Source organism: Trematomus bernacchii, unplaced genomic scaffold (genome assembly GCF_902827165.1).
Source record: "Trematomus bernacchii unplaced genomic scaffold, fTreBer1.1, whole genome shotgun sequence".
In the NCBI taxonomy this organism is placed as follows: domain Eukaryota; kingdom Metazoa; phylum Chordata; class Actinopteri; order Perciformes; family Nototheniidae; genus Trematomus; species Trematomus bernacchii.
This window is the reverse complement of record NW_022988043.1, coordinates 20223800-20239559: the sequence shown is the minus strand read 5'-3', so window position 1 is coordinate 20239559 and position 15760 is coordinate 20223800. Positions and strand designations below refer to the sequence as shown.

Here is a 15760-nt window from a genome sequence, read left to right as displayed (position 1 = left end):
AACATCTAAAGTTCATGTGACAAAAAGAATAAAGTGCCAACACATCTGAATTCTAAAAAGGTACAACTCCACACATTCCTAATACATTACTACATGATTTTGTTGTCTTGTGATTTTTAACAATACATTTAGGAGTTTGGCATCCTTCTTTTTTCACCCCTCCCTTAAATCTCCATCTTTGCCAAACACAATAATAAAGGTAAAGAGTCTTATTCATTTTATAAACTTAATGTTTATTCGTATATACATGAATATATTAATCTATAACCAAGAAAGGAAAGAATGTACATTGCAAAACAAAATCTTTATATACAAATGAATAAATAAACAAAGACAAAATCAAGGACAGGTTCTTTTTTTACACAGGTTTTGTGTTCTTGGGAAAAGTAGGAAAAATAAAATGAAAAACACACTGCAGTTAGAAAAAGTTCGGAAATTCTTTTCGTTAAAATGGAAAATGGCACCCGAGCATAGTTCAGGGGAACAAAACAAGAAATAAAAAACACACACACCACACCAGCTGGTTTTATTTTCTTGTAAACGCAGCCTTTTTGTTCGAACTCGCACAGAATCAGGTCAAATCACAAAAAAGGTACTTCATTTCACCACGGGCTACGACGACACACAAACCAGTCCAACATCAACCTCATCAGCACAGAAACACTCGGGGGGGGGGGGTGTCAGCTCATTTAAAGTTCCACTCATGTGCACAATGCTTTAGAGAACACGCGTAATATGGAGATGTAGCTGCTGCAGAAACATGTGACTGTGGAAAGACAAGGAATCGTTTTTAAAATGTTAAGCTGCGGAACGTATTGAGAGACAAAATCTATCGAAATCTTTACACGTAAAATTAAAAATCAATTTAGACAGGCCTTCGATTAATAATAATTTATAGAATTATTATTTGATCGTATTTAGGATGTGAAATTACTATTATATATTATTTATTATTTGAATAATCTACATTTAATTTTCTACTTTTCTTTTACATCTATTTTATTAAGTTTTCTTTATTAAAATGTTCTCATTTACAATTTGTTTTGTCTTTATTTTTGTTTTCACGGTATTAAATTGCACCAATCTGCATTAAAAGGTGCAATACAAATGGATTACTTGATAACAAATTGTGGGTTAGGGTGATTTTCTGGGAAGACAATAACCTTGACAAAATGTGTATTTTTTTAAGAACCTGTAAGCAATTTAAAATGGAATGTTTCAGATTGAACAAAAGTGCAATAGCAGATTATGCTGTAGTGATTCTCGTCCTTAGTCTATAAACAATTTGTGACATTAAGGAGGACCTTGGAGCATTAAAGGTCCTGTTACAGTTTGCTTTGAAATAATGGAGGAGGAATTCTAACAAACCTCTAATAAATGTCTAATATACCAGTGAAAAAAGGCTTTTCACTGCATCGAAAAATGTTTGTAACACGACTGATCTCATCGTTTTTCAAGAGGTGTTTTCGATGAGGTGTGTAAGAAAAGTAAAAATAAATGAGATTCTTAACCTAACATTTTTTATACAATGCATCTCAGACATAGAGTTTAGTTGGAAATAATAACCTGGTTTATGGTTGGAAACGCAAGATCATATTAGCAAAGCCCCATCACTTTTGAATATTTGCAAAATTAGCCGCATTAAAGAAGACGTGGGGTTTCTACAACAGCTTCATCTGACGCTCCGCACAAACATCTTTGCTTCAAGTTTCTCGGGCTACAGTCTAATTTTCCACATGGGAAACGGTCCACAGTGTTCTTCTCACCCTTTTTTTTTTTTTTCAGAAAAATGCAACGACAGTAAACATACAAATCTTTTTTCCTCACTGTGAAAGGCAGAGGACTCGTCTGTTAAAAAGCAACATTTTTTTCTCTTTTCTTTTTCATTTTTGGCACATGGAGGGTCGCCAACAACATAAGTGAAGGGCAAATGTTCACTATGACACAATTAAGCGGGAGCGAGGCGATTTATTTTTTTTTGTTCACAGTGCTCAACATGAAGCGCCGATCAAGTGAAAGGTCAATGGTCACAGTGTTCCACAGCGAGACATGTACCGCCGTGAACAACGTCCAGCTTCTGCTGTCCTCACCATTTCGCTATCACACGTTTAATGGGGGGAATGCGGGGGGGGCTTCATTCATTTGATCGTTTGGAGAATTATGAACTCATGCAGGTGGAAATAAAAATAAAAAGGCAACACATGGTCGCAATCCAGGCGAATGTAGTGTGTATGAACAAATAAGGAAAAATCCAACCATCGATATATTTCAGCATTTGGTTTAACCACTTTCCCATATGCTGTCATTTCCTACATTTCCCAGGATGCTGTGCAACATGTTTATATAGTCAGAAGCTGGCTTGACTTAAGGCTTGAGTATTAACGGCGCGTTACCTTCAGGGTCAAAGAGCACAACAACATTCTGTGGAACTACAGGTTACTGTAGGCAATTCTTTTTTCTGAAATGTTGTTTATAAATCTTTTCACTTTAAAGATAAGGACTAAAGGATGCACCAAGACCCCAGGAAGTGCGCCGGTCATTGAAGCAATTGTTCCTAGTGGCCAAACGATGGTACTACAACTTCATTGTAAGTCCGTGACGTCATTGTGCCCAACAATACTTCTTCACATTGACTTACATTGGAAAAAAGATGTCAGTAAATCAGTAGAATTTTCTTAAAACTAAATCAACTACCCAGTAGGAACACTCTAATAGCCCTTATTTAAATCATAAGGGTCTAAAAGTTGTTAACTGTGCTTAATTGTGCTCGGTTTGAGCACGGGAGATCGAAGGCGGGGCTTATGGAAAACGAGAGTGCGCACGCTCTATGGACCCAGATACGGGTACGTTTGCTCTCAAGAGTCAGGCCATTTTGGCTTCATGCGCCACAGGGCAACTCTACGGAAAAGAACGGGGTCCCGCCTTCAACACGTGCCCCTGTTCTCTTTATACATCTGGGTATGAATGCTAAGAAACATAGCATAGTATCATGTATGAAGCATAAGTGCAGATTTAAGAGCTCTTTTACACAGTTCTTACACAAGTCAGTTGGAAACAAACATGCAGAAGCTGGAGGTAAGCTACAGCTGACAACCGTTATTTTTTTCAAATCCTCCGCCCGTTTCAAATCAGAAGCTGCTTTTATCTGAAATAAAAGCCCCATTGTTTTAGAAATAACCACTAATGTTGTCCTTGTGAAGAGCATATTCACTGGGTTTGGGGTTAGCTAACGGTAAATTAACAGAAAAGGGACTGCAGATGGAAATTAGCCTAAATCCTCTTCTTTGAGATAATAATTGAGTAGTGTGACCTATGTATCAACAGAGGGAAGCTGTACAGAATACTTTAAAAAAGCCCTTCAAGAGTTTACTGTTGTTGGAATGTATTTGTGGGAAAGGGAAAGTGCATCACCAAGAACTGGTTAGCTGTTTTAGGTTGGATTTAACCTTTAAAGAAACACGTCACGGAAAGCACAGAAAAAGCAGCGAGGAGAGTCTGTTCCCTCGTTTGCAGTTTTGGCAGCATCACCGAAGCGCCTCCTACGCACTGCGTCTGATTTAAGAAGCTTTTCCTGCACTTTGACAACTTTTCCAGATCTGGAAATCATCAAAAAAATATAATTTCAACACGTCTGGCAGGATAAATCAGCAGGACTTAGGAGCAACACACAGGCCAAGCATGGCACGTTTGGAACTGATGGATATGAAGGATGATCCGCCATGTTGGAAGAACTGAACCACAGTTAGGGTCTTCTACCCGTGCAACAGTCCAGGGTTAAACCAAATCATCAGTTTGCTCCTAAAATAACAGATTTTTGTTTATTCTTTCATAGGTTTTTATCCCGAATTTCTCTACTGTAGTATTTCAGGAAACATAACTAATAATTTTGTTGTTTGAAAAAGGTTTCACTCAGGTGTATGGAAGCCTATTTTTGCCAGGAAAAGGAAGGAATTTAAAGAAATTAAAAACTGAAATGTATTTTGGGATGATTGTATAGTATTTATGTTCAACTGCGACAAAACAAGCTAATTAAAGACTTTCACTTGTAATACAAATGTTACTGGGATGTTTTCGGTTTTTTACTCATATTTGTATCGAATGATTTATTGAGAAATGTTGGGAAAATAAATGGATACAAATATTCATTAGTGTTATTAAACAAGTTTTTTTCCTAACCATTTCTCCATCTTTATTTTGTTGGTCTTTTCTTGGCAGTGATGGTTTTCCATATTAACTTATTTTTTGGAAAACAGCAAACTAATATTAAAAACGTCTCCCCCCGCAGAGGAGAAGAGATGTTTTGTGTCGTCTTCCAACATGGCGGCGGGCGATCAGGAAGTAGAGAAATCCGTGAAGTGATGAGGATAACTAGCAGCACCATATGAGAGCAGAGAGATGCTAAATAAAATGTACAAAGCAAAAATGAATAAAAATGTTGATATCGTGACAAAGTCTATTAACAAAAATCTCATGGTCCGTTTCAAAGCACATACTGCACAGTTGGTGTTAATGGATATATACACTCGGTTGCTTTTCTGCTCACTTGTTCTTCCCTCTGGAACGTTTGGGTTGGGGTCCCAGTCACTGCCACGTCCTTCGCTGTGTAGTGGTTACAACTCATTAATAATAAAAATAAAAAGAAGCATGTTATTCATGACTGTGCCCACTGGATTTTTTTGACACCAATGTTTCCATTTCCGACCTTTTTGTTTTAGTTTTTTTGTAACATGGCAGCTTTTTAGATTTGAAAAGAGTTCAGCTCCCCTCCACTGGTGGTAAAACGCCGAAGGAAAATGTCCCAGCGTCCACAGAGCGTGAGGGGTTCAGTGCCCCGGTCCCAGAAACACTGTCGACATCAGGAACCTGGGGTAAAAGGCGGCGGTACACTCATGAGAAAAAGTTCCCTGACAAAATTGAAACACATTCGAAACGGCCAGCTGTACGTGGCGGCTTTGTGTTGTTCGTGTGTGTTCTCCGTGACAGGGTGAGTGGCGTTCAGGGATCGAGGCTGCCGAGGAACTCTGGGGTTTTGACATTATTTTAACAAAGGTGATTAAAAACTCAAGCAAGAGGCTTGAACGAAAACCTTTAAGTTTATGTAAACACTTGTAAACTAAAAGTAAAAGAAAAAACAGGAAATGGATCTGCTTCTTCACAAGCAACGGGACATTTTACCCCGAGTGTTCGACTGGTCCCTCCGCCGAGCATTCACCGACACTTTTTCCACAAACGTGTCCTTTTTGTTGTCTTCGGAAAAACAGCATGGACGTTTCCACGCGCCTTATAAAGCCCTGAAGGGTCCTGATGATGCGACAGCTGTTCCTAAGTGCTTCCTCTGCTTTCTGCTCATCCACAGAAAGGTTGGTCATTCATCTCCTCTTGTGTTTTTGTCCAAAACCAAAACTCAGATACTTTTGCCTCAGACAGAACACAAATGTTTCTTCTGAGGAGTGGGAGACCAGAGAGAGGGTTAAAGGGGTTGGTGGAGGGGAGGCAGGAGGTGGCGCGTTTCTCCCTTCAGAAAATCCCTTTAGCTATTTTCAGTCCCTTCTGTTTCATGCGAGGCAGCGTGGAGCTGGCCACGTTCTTGGTCCTCATCGGCCGGGCAAGGCCGCGCTTCTTCAGCACAAAGTCGTAGTTGGCAGTGGAGTTCATGGCGTAGAAAACGTTGGCGTTGTCCGGGATCCGGAGCTCTGCAGAATGAGAAGGAGCAAGTTGAAGTCAGGCAAAATAGATGTGGTTCCATTGTGTTGAAGAGAAATGACAGTTAAATACAACAAAAGTACATGGTTGTGATTATTGGCTCATGACATTTGTATAAATGTAGAACCACAGTCACAAAGATGATTTAGTTTAAAGAGGCCCTATTGTGCTTTTTGGGGATTTCCCTTTTCAGTAGTGTATTATATAGGTTTAGATTATAGGTAGGATTTTCTCTCCCACATACTAAATCATCAAAAGATTAATAGATAAACAATGCATTTCACTAACTATCACATCATTTATATCATGATATATAATCCATCTAACTGCAAAACACTGCATACTTGATATGTACGGGTTATATAGTTCCTATTTTTCAATCATGGTCTGACCATTTTCATTGTTTACAGTTGATTTTCTCTGCAAACATACTAGTCTGTTATAATGTTTTAATATATATTTTGTAAATATTTAATTTAATTGTCTTCTATAGTTGCTTTCTGGAGATAGGAACATCATATTTTAACTACAGATTGTACGGTGTATGATTGTGTAAGTGAGAAAAATAAAAGTGAATTGATACAAAAAAAGGACTTAGTATGCTCATTTTCAGTTTTCATATTAGTATTTTGTTCCTTTAATGTGACATGTCTCCATGCTTTAATGTTCAAAAAGCTCTTTATTATTATCATACTGCCTGTGCTGCAGCTCCTCTTTTCACCTTCTATCTGAAACCAAAACCCTGTTATGATTGGTCAACCACTTGGAGATGTCCCGCCCCTTAGCCTATCACGTACAAAGTGTTGGCGTGCTAGCCAATAGAAGCGTGAGTGTTACGTTAATAGAGTGGTGCAGTGACGCGTCCTAAAACCCAGAAGTAAGCTTCTTTCCGGTTCCCTCGAAAAAAAGCAATTTCTCCATAGGATTTTGGAAAATAGCTGGAAATAAGGTCTGTGGTTGACACATATTTAAGAGACGGATCACGTTTTGTTCAGCCGGATAATCTCCACATGTTTACCCTACTTTTATAAATTATAAAAGACCTTATTTCGAGCTATTTTCCAAAATCCTATTTTTTGTCGAGGGAACCGGAAGCAGCTTACTTCCGGGTTTTAGGACGCGTCACTGCACCACTCTATTGGTGTACATTTGCTTCTCTGTTATGTCTTTCCCTTTTCCCACTAGGATATTAAGTAACAGTACACAAACTGCAATGTGGCATAGTGGGAGAAAGAACTATGTTAATACAAAACATCTGCAGATGGTTTTAGAAAAAAACAGTCCAAAGTTAGGTTATTATCAAATGTAGTTAATTGTGGTTTGCAGATCTTGAGTCAGAATGTGTGTGTCTTAAGTTTCCACCTTTGTCCTCAGAGATTTTCTGCATCAGCTCGTACTCCTCGGTCTTCTCCCGCTCCAGGTTGTGTTTGATCATCGCCTTCCTGATGACGGCTGGAGTCTTGTCCTGACTCGTCACCTGAACCAAAGGGACAAACATCAGAGCCTGGTATCTCTGTCGGAGCCAAACTGCCTGTAGTCTCAACAGTTTCAGATAAACATCATTTTTAGTTCTATAGTTTCCGGGTTGAGTCAGTGAAAAGGGTTAGGATTAGTCACAACAAATTATATATATATATATATATATGTTTAGAGATATATAGTTTAATTTTCCCCCTTGATATGATTTTTTAAAATAATGAATTTATTAGTTTAATAATTATTTAGATTTTTGTAGTATTTATTTATATATATGCTCTCTTTTTTTGATATCCCCCTTTATGTGTGTATTCGCAATTTTTTTGTTTAATCACTTTTAGATTTTTTAATTGTTAATTTATATTGTTTTATAATATTATAATTATCCCCCTTAATATTATTCATTTTTTATAAATGTTCAATTTATTTGTTTTATAATTCCTTACATTTTATGTATTTATATACATGTTTAAAAAAAAAAGTATTATCCCCTTCTATTTTATTATTTTTATAAATGCTAAATTAATTAGTTTAATTATTATATTGATTTTAAATTATTTATAAAAAATGCTTATGAATTCGAAGCATATAATAAGGCACGTTTCTTTTTCTTGTTCGTTTAAACTGTATTAAGGATTTTATGAATCCTGCAAAATACAGGGAATAAATATAACATAAATAAAACATTGAATACATTTGTGGAATAAAGTCATTGCAAAATGAGTAGACTATAATGTAAACAGGATTTTAGGAATATATGCTACTATTAAAAAGGAATGAATAAAGAGGTATCAAAAGGTTATAAAAGCATCTGAGTTTTGCTAAGCACATATTATCCTGTATTATAGTTGTATTTAACATGAATACTCTGGAACTAACACTATATTAAGCAAGGCAGATAACTCAGAGATCGTGATGTTATGCATATTGAGATACTTTCTACAACAAGAACACTTTGAACGTTTCCTCACCAGGATGCTCTTGTACATGTTGCCGTTCTCCACGTCCAGGCTGACCCGGATGATGCAGCAGTCGTCCACCTGCTGGTTGTACAGCGGCAGCGACAGGGTGGAGTAGTTGGACACTGCCGACACCGAGCGTTTGTGTGAGCGGGAGGCGGACAGCGGGGTGGAGGAGGAGACGGAGGAGGAGGAGGCGCTGCTGGAGCCCGAGGCCGAGCCGGAGCTGTTCCCAGAGGTGTCCAGGGAGGAGAGGGACGTGCACTCCCAGAACTGAGAGGAGAGCAGAGGAGGGGTGAGGACAGAACATCGCTGGACACACAGGAGGCTGACGCTGTTCTAATCATCCATAGAGTGGTGCAGTGAGGAGGGATTTGTGTATGCCGACCAGCAAGTTAGCATCACACGGACCCCGTCAAAAGTAATGGGATTTTTACATTGGATTTCGGAATATTGGTCCAAATAAACTCTTTGGCAAACACAGATTTATGATACTTAAAACTTTTTGTTCAGCAGTATAATCTCTACATATTAAGAACACTTTATGATTTTTGAAGCGTAAATGCAATCAGCAGAAGTCAAAAGCTAACATTAGGCTATAAACAAACGACAGCACGGTTGCATGGCTGTGCATCACCACCGCTAAGCTAAAGGCGGCTAATGCTCAGCGAGACGACGTTTATTTGTCTCTTTTAGTCATTTGTTAGCAACTCCTGTTTTTATGACACATAGAAGTATAACAACACTTTAAAATCTCTTCAGCTTGTGTTAAGCACAGATTTGATTTCTGGCTTCTAACCAAAACATGTTCGGAGGAAAGTTGACTACGAGGAAAAGGAACCGGAAGTGGTGAAATGTCAAAAGTCATTTCCAGGTTTTGGGATATATATAGTGCGCCCAGGCCTCCGGGAAGTGTGCTGGATGCTGGAATTTTCCTGGTGGCCAAACAGTTGTAATACAACTTCCATGTCAGTTTGTGATGTCGTTTTAGCCCAAAAATACTTTTTCCCATTGACTAACATTGGGAATGAGATGCTGCTAATCAGAGGATTTTAAAAAATAAACAACGCAGCACGAACATTTTTATAGCCCATATTTAAATTATTAAGGTTTAAAATGAGTTAAAAGCCGAAAACCAGAGTAATTTTCCCACTCCGTTCATCTGACCGAGCCAAGATTGACCATGAGGGCTTTTCGTTTGGAGGAGGGTTTAAGCAAAATGCAGGTGCTCTATGGACCCAGATACGGGTACTTTTGCTCTTGAGAGTCAGGTCATTTTGACTTCATGGGCCACTGAGCAATTTTCATAGGAATGAACGGGGTCTGTATCCAGTTCTCTTTATACATCCATGACGGCACCACTCTATTCCTCTTAATTAAACTACTACTCCATCAATTTTACATATGAAGATTTGCTCACTTGTCTCTAAGAGTGCTGCTCAGCCTCAGATGTGGGTTTACCAGTTTTAACCACGTCGCCTCTATCACTTTTCCAACCCACAAAAGATAAAACCACTCCATCTTCCATAATATGAAAGCCTGACACAGCACTGTGATTGGCTACATGGCAAATGTACATTTACATACAGTTTTCCCTGTCTTTGCGACTCTTCAAAGAGCTTTCACAAGTCGGCATTTATTGTGGATTATACAGTAAATGTCTTACTACTGTTATCACTGGCTGCTACTTTATTACTTTTTTTTTTTTTAAATGTTCACCTATTTTTATAATGCGCTACTTATCTTTCATACTGTGAATGTGTAGTAATTTGTAGTAACGTGTGCTTACCTCTAATATGTTAGTCTTTTAGTTTGTCTTTTCTGCACTGTCCCCTTTGCTCTAACATTGTAAATGTCCCCGCTGTGGGACGCATTCAAAAGGTTTCTGATTCAAATTTTTAGGGAGACTAACATTCCCACACATTCACTCAAGGCTGGCAATCCCACATTTGGGGTTAAATATCTTGCCCAAGGACACGTCGCCTGCATGTTGACTGCAGGAGCTGGGGATTGAACCACCAACCTACCGATTGGAGGTCATCCTCTATCCCCTGAGCCACAGCTGCGAATGTGTTTGAATGATTATCTATGCTTTCTTATACTGTGACAAATGTTGGGATGAATCACTCATTTGATGCTAATTTAGCTGCTGGCGAGTTAGCTAGCTTGCTAATTCCACTTTATAAGAATTATATTAATAACAATAATACCTTCAAACAGTCGCACTTATCCAACAAAGTGCTTCACATTAAAACAAAAAACAGCAATAACAAAATGAAAGTACTGAAAGATCAACATACTAATTCCTTCCTGATGACGGATGGAGTCTTGTCCTGACTCGTCACCTGAATCAAAGGGACAAACATCAGAGCCTCGTATGTATGGAGTCAAACTAGCTGAAGAATTTACAATAACGGTGTTTAAATGTAAATAGTAATGTTGTCTCTCTTAAAATGATCTTTAACCACTTTTTCTGCTGTGAAATATTGTGTTTTCTGAAATAAGGTGATCTGCTAGAAGTTATACATGTTTATTCATTAGTTCATGATTTTAAAAATACATGTTACAAAGTGCTTTACATGAAAACACAAAACAAAGCCAAGAACTGAAAGAGCAACATACAAATAAGGGGGCTGTACACATGAGGGTTTTTTTACCACGTCGGCCGGGCTCTGGATGTCTACTCTTGTGCTGAACCTTTTCAAGGTGTTGTTTTTTAAAGTTTTATTAAAATATTGTCCATGGGACGGTAGTGTTACCCTAAAAAACGCTGTTTCTGTCTCTTCTCTGCTACGCTACGCTCTGTGTGTGTTGCGTTTGTGTGTCGGACACCAGCACGAGAGCCGATGATATTAATGATCTTGTGATGTTTTAGCAGCGGTGCTCATAAAATGAATATGGGTGACACAATGGACAGATCTTAAAGTCAGGGTTACGATAGACCTGCACTGAAATTAATTAAATGATCTTCTCCATATTTGCCGTACAGTAGTATTTACGGAAATACAGACATCTCTTGCTGCGATTGGATGTTCTTCATCACATGAAAAAAGTTGAACTATTTTCAATCCTGGTAGCGCCATGGTTGCGCATGCTCGTGCATTGGAAAAAAAGAGCACTGGTGCACAGAGGCGGTGTTGCTCTCATGTTTGAGCACGACTGCAAAATACGCTCATGTGTACGGCCCCTAAGACAGTAAAACCCATAAGAAAGAATACAAAGAATCAGGTGAAAATCAGAAGGGCAAGCAGTGGGATAAAAGTATGTTTTGAGCCTAGATTTAAAGAAGCTACTGATGTATATGCCCTGACGTTTATTCTTAGGAGGCCCCTGCCCGAGGAACTCAAAGAACAAGCAGTGTAAGATAAACAATCTGAGACATACTGAGGAGTCAGACTATTCAGTGCCTTCTAAGTCTTTTAGATAGTTGGATTCTAGCTTAAATGCTACACCGGGGTAACAGCGTCAAGGTTTTTGTCATATGGAAGTGGGCGTGGTTTTATCTAAAGCTGATTGGAAAAGCGATAGGCGCTCCCAGGTCTGATGAAGGGCTGTGAGGTTGAGCAGCATTATGGCAAATGTAGTGTTTTTTTTTTTAGCTTACTACTAGGAAACTAGCCTGACTCTATTGCTTAATTTTCTTTTAATCTTTATCTAATATCTATTTATCTTCACTAGACTGCTGCGGTACCACTTTATAGGCGAGTCCTTTAGGATGTAAACATGTCTAGACTACAGATTTCCCACAGCCTAAAGGTGATGTCTCTAAATGACTGATTATGTCAGACAAACAATCTAAAACCTAAAGAAATTAAATGTGGATGTTAAATATAACTACCAAATGGCTCTATACTTCCACCTGTCAACATGCCTGATCAGATTTGAAGTATAAAAATACAAATAGAAAAGTAAAACTTGTTACCGTTGACGTGTCTGCTGCCAGAGCTTCCCTCCCTAAAGCAGAGACGGTAAGTTTCACAGAGGGAGTCGACGTCTACAGAGAAAGAGACAGAGATATTTTACTGTTTGTACACAAACCAAAATAAAGGTCTCTTACGCTGGTCTTTGCTCCTCACCTTTCTCTCGTGTCCCTCCGGAGAATCTGACAGGAAGCTGGGGTTCACGTCCTCCAGGTCCGAACCACTGGAGCTGACCGAGGTGACGCTGAGAGCGTCCCCGCTGTCCCCCCCGCCCCCCCCGCCTCCTTGGTACGGTCTGTAGTGCGAGTGGTCGAAGGACTTGGAATGAGAGCCGGGGGGGCCGCTGCAGCCAGCCTCCGTCAACTGCCGGCTGGAACAGAAATAATGAGGGGAGATTTAAGTAGGACTTACTTCACCATCAGCAGCTGAACACTTTTATACTGTGCAGTTCAACTGCTTTTTTGTTTCAATATTTAATCTCTTTTTTTATATATCTTTTAATGGACATTTTACTTTAACTTCTAATATTTATAAAAATATTTCATTCTATTTTTTATTTTATTTTATATTTTAACTTATGTTTGTATAAATATCTTCATTTTGTATTTATCCTTTTATTCCACATTCTTTCTTTAAATTTGAATGTATACAAATATCTGTATTCCATTTCTTATTTTTTTGTAATCTATTGGAGAACATTCAACTTTAACGTCTTATGTCCACGTAAAAATATTCTTTATTTTTATTTATTTTTTATTTCACATTCTTACTTAAACTTTTTATGTTTAAATAAACATTTAATTATATTTGTATCTTTTATTGGACATTAGAATAGGACATATTACTTTATCTTCTTATGTTTACAAAAATATCTTTATTTTTGTATTTACCTTTTTATTGCACATTCTTACTTAACTTCTAATGTTTATATACATTTATATTTTTTGTCTATTGTAGGAACATTTTTCCTTATGTTTATTTAATTATCCCAATTTTATTTTATTTGATCTTATCTTTCAAATGCACATTCTTACTTTAACCTATTTGGTTCATATACATATTTTTTTCATTTCTTTTATGTCTTTTATTTCATTCTAAAAATGGAGCCACTGTTACAAAACCAAATATCTCTCTGGACAAATAAAGTTTTCAGATTTGAATTATTTCTTATAATTGTCATAATTAAGAAGGAGGAAGATTATTTGGCAACTTATTGGCTGCTATAACACATGTGGACTCAGCTTATGAATAATCTAAATAAGCATCTGTCAACCCTCAGTTTCGATGAGCTCTGTCACTTACTCGCTCCAGCGCTTCATGATTCCTCCGTTCTTCTTGGCTCTGAGCGTGTTGCTGGCCGACTCCGACAGCGGCTCGATCTCACAGGACAGATTGTAGCTGCGGGAACAGGAAGTCAGGACGATGAGGACATGAATCTGAACTCATCTCAAGGATAAGACTTGAATCCTTCAACACCTCGCGTAGTAAAACTTTATCCAGTCCTGATTTGACTTTATTACACAGACTAACCTCTCTGCCTCGCTGAGTTTTTCCACGCCTGCGAACCACTCCCTGAAGTGGCTGTCCTGAGTGAAACTGTAGTTGTTGGACGCTAACTGGAGCAGTTTGATCTGAGCGATCACCTCAAACTCCTGCAAAAAAAAACAGAAGAGAGCAAGGGAGGGTTAAGAACCAGTTAGTGTGATCTGAACTGGGAGCCACTTCGTTTTTTCTGTTATTTTAGGTAACCAAAAAAGTTTGACCCACCTTTCTTCTCTTCTCAAAGTTGATCAGACCACCCTGAAATAAAAAAACATGAAAAATGGGATGTTAAAAAAATGTGAACATGCCAAAGAGGAAGTAAGGGCCTGTGTCCACATAGCGCCTTCTTCCTTCAGAAAAGTGGCGGTGACTGTAGAGATTGGAGAAGAAGCTTGTTTTTGTCCGTGTCTTTTGACCAAAAAGCTTCTTTAAGCAGATCGTCGGACAGACTCTGAAAGCCGCTGCTAGTTTAACTAACTTACGATACTCAATTACTCACTGCTGAAAGGACTTAGTTACACTAATAGTTAGATTACTTTTGGATTACTCTTTAACATCACCTGAGATGCACCACAAATCAAATGAAAAAGAACAATATACATTTAAACCTAATTTATGCCCTGATCAGCACAGATCCAGATAATCTGTCGTAACGGGCAACATTTCCTTCTCGATGTATGCCGCAACAAGCCTGTTTATCTCTGCTATGCGACTCAAATGTAATCTGATTATAGTAACGCTCCACAAAATAATGCATTACCCCCAACACTGGTGGTCTTGTGACGCTGTGTGGACCTTAATACAAATATATAAGAGTAAAGTCCCATGTCAGATGTCTAACCTCGGTGTAATCCTTCATGGCAGTGTCCATCATCACCAGGTCCGTCAGGAAGGTCCCCAGGTAAGGAATGGTCCCCTGCATCACTCCCTGCTCACACAGGACAGAGGGCAGTCAGCAGAGGTAGGAAACATGGAGGCTGAGACACTTGAATGTAGAGGTTACCATTTGTTCATGGCAGAGGCACAAAAGTGCATGAGATTTTTTCAAAAACAAACTTGTTCTATCGAACAACCTTTTTTTAATATTCGTTTTTTTGCACACACAAAAGATTGCATAAAATCCTACTATCAGTATTTTGATAAGTTTCCTCACTGTTACAGTTCAGTTATTTGTATTTACTCCAAGAGTGCAGTGACTTCACTTGCCATTGGAGGGGGCTGTTTGCACAAAATGGATGAATGTGTGAGAACAACCACATATAGCAGAGGCTTAACTTATTTAAAAAAAAATAAGATTAATATACTTCTGATGCTTCTGATGGACTCACCAGTTCTCTCTGCTGCTGCTGTCTCCTCTGAGCTCGTTTGGGGTTAGTTTCCAAAGTGGCAAACTTTGAAGTGCCCTCCTGCAAAATAACAACAGAGTATGTTAATGTTATGTTAATTTCACAAAGAAAGAAACCATTCTGTGCTATTCTTCAAATCCTGTTACACATTTCACATACAGGGCTTTATTGTCTTCCATCAACAACAACAAATTAACATTGATAAAGAGCCAACACCAATCTTTTCTTGTTATTTTTCAGGCGATAACCCACTCGTCCCTCTATGAACTGGAGTGCAGCTGAACAGTTTACGCTTTTCAACAACTTTTGTGTCTAATTTAACTTTAAAAAAATACATATCTCAATTCTGGGCTGCACAACTTGAATCAAAGTGAAAGACTCTGCCACACACAGCCATGTTTAAAGCTGGCTTGTACTGTATATTTCTGATGTTTCCAAAACACGTATGAACAAAATGAAATTCAAGTCTTTTTAAGACACACAGTGTGATATTATCCGACAACAACAAATATTATATAACCATTATGCGAATGCTTAAAAGGGGAAGCCAGCAATGTAGCAAAGCACAGAGATTTGAAAACAATCTATTGCATCTAATTCAAAATCAATGTTTTGGAGGGTAAGTAAAGTAAATACTTCCTTTAATCACGAAGTAAAGTCTGCAAGGCTTTGCCAAACATTAGGGTTATTTTTACAAGATTTTACAACCACTAAATATATTTGTTTTCAAACTCGTTTCACTGTTTTAACATGAATAGAGGTCAGGCCCTCGAGGTTATCCAGTGGGAACCTCCCTTCATGGATGTTTTGTGGA

At 38.3% G+C, this 15760-nt stretch overlaps 1 protein-coding gene across 1 annotated transcript in view; it reads right to left on the bottom strand.

The window, feature by feature from the left end:
* Positions 1–212: 212 nt before the first annotated feature.
* The window catches only part of si:ch211-251j10.3 (uncharacterized protein LOC799483 homolog), a 43683-nt gene continuing 28135 nt past the window's right edge, over positions 213–15760 (bottom strand). Inside the window, 11 exon segments of the mRNA XM_034117508.1 lie at positions 213–5693; positions 7066–7180; positions 8151–8411; positions 10439–10483; positions 12061–12132; positions 12215–12428; positions 13361–13456; positions 13589–13710; positions 13826–13858; positions 14442–14528; positions 14929–15006. Of these exon segments, the coding sequence (XP_033973399.1) occupies positions 5518–5693; positions 7066–7180; positions 8151–8411; positions 10439–10483; positions 12061–12132; positions 12215–12428; positions 13361–13456; positions 13589–13710; positions 13826–13858; positions 14442–14528; positions 14929–15006 (1299 nt within the window). The 3' untranslated portion in view covers positions 213–5517.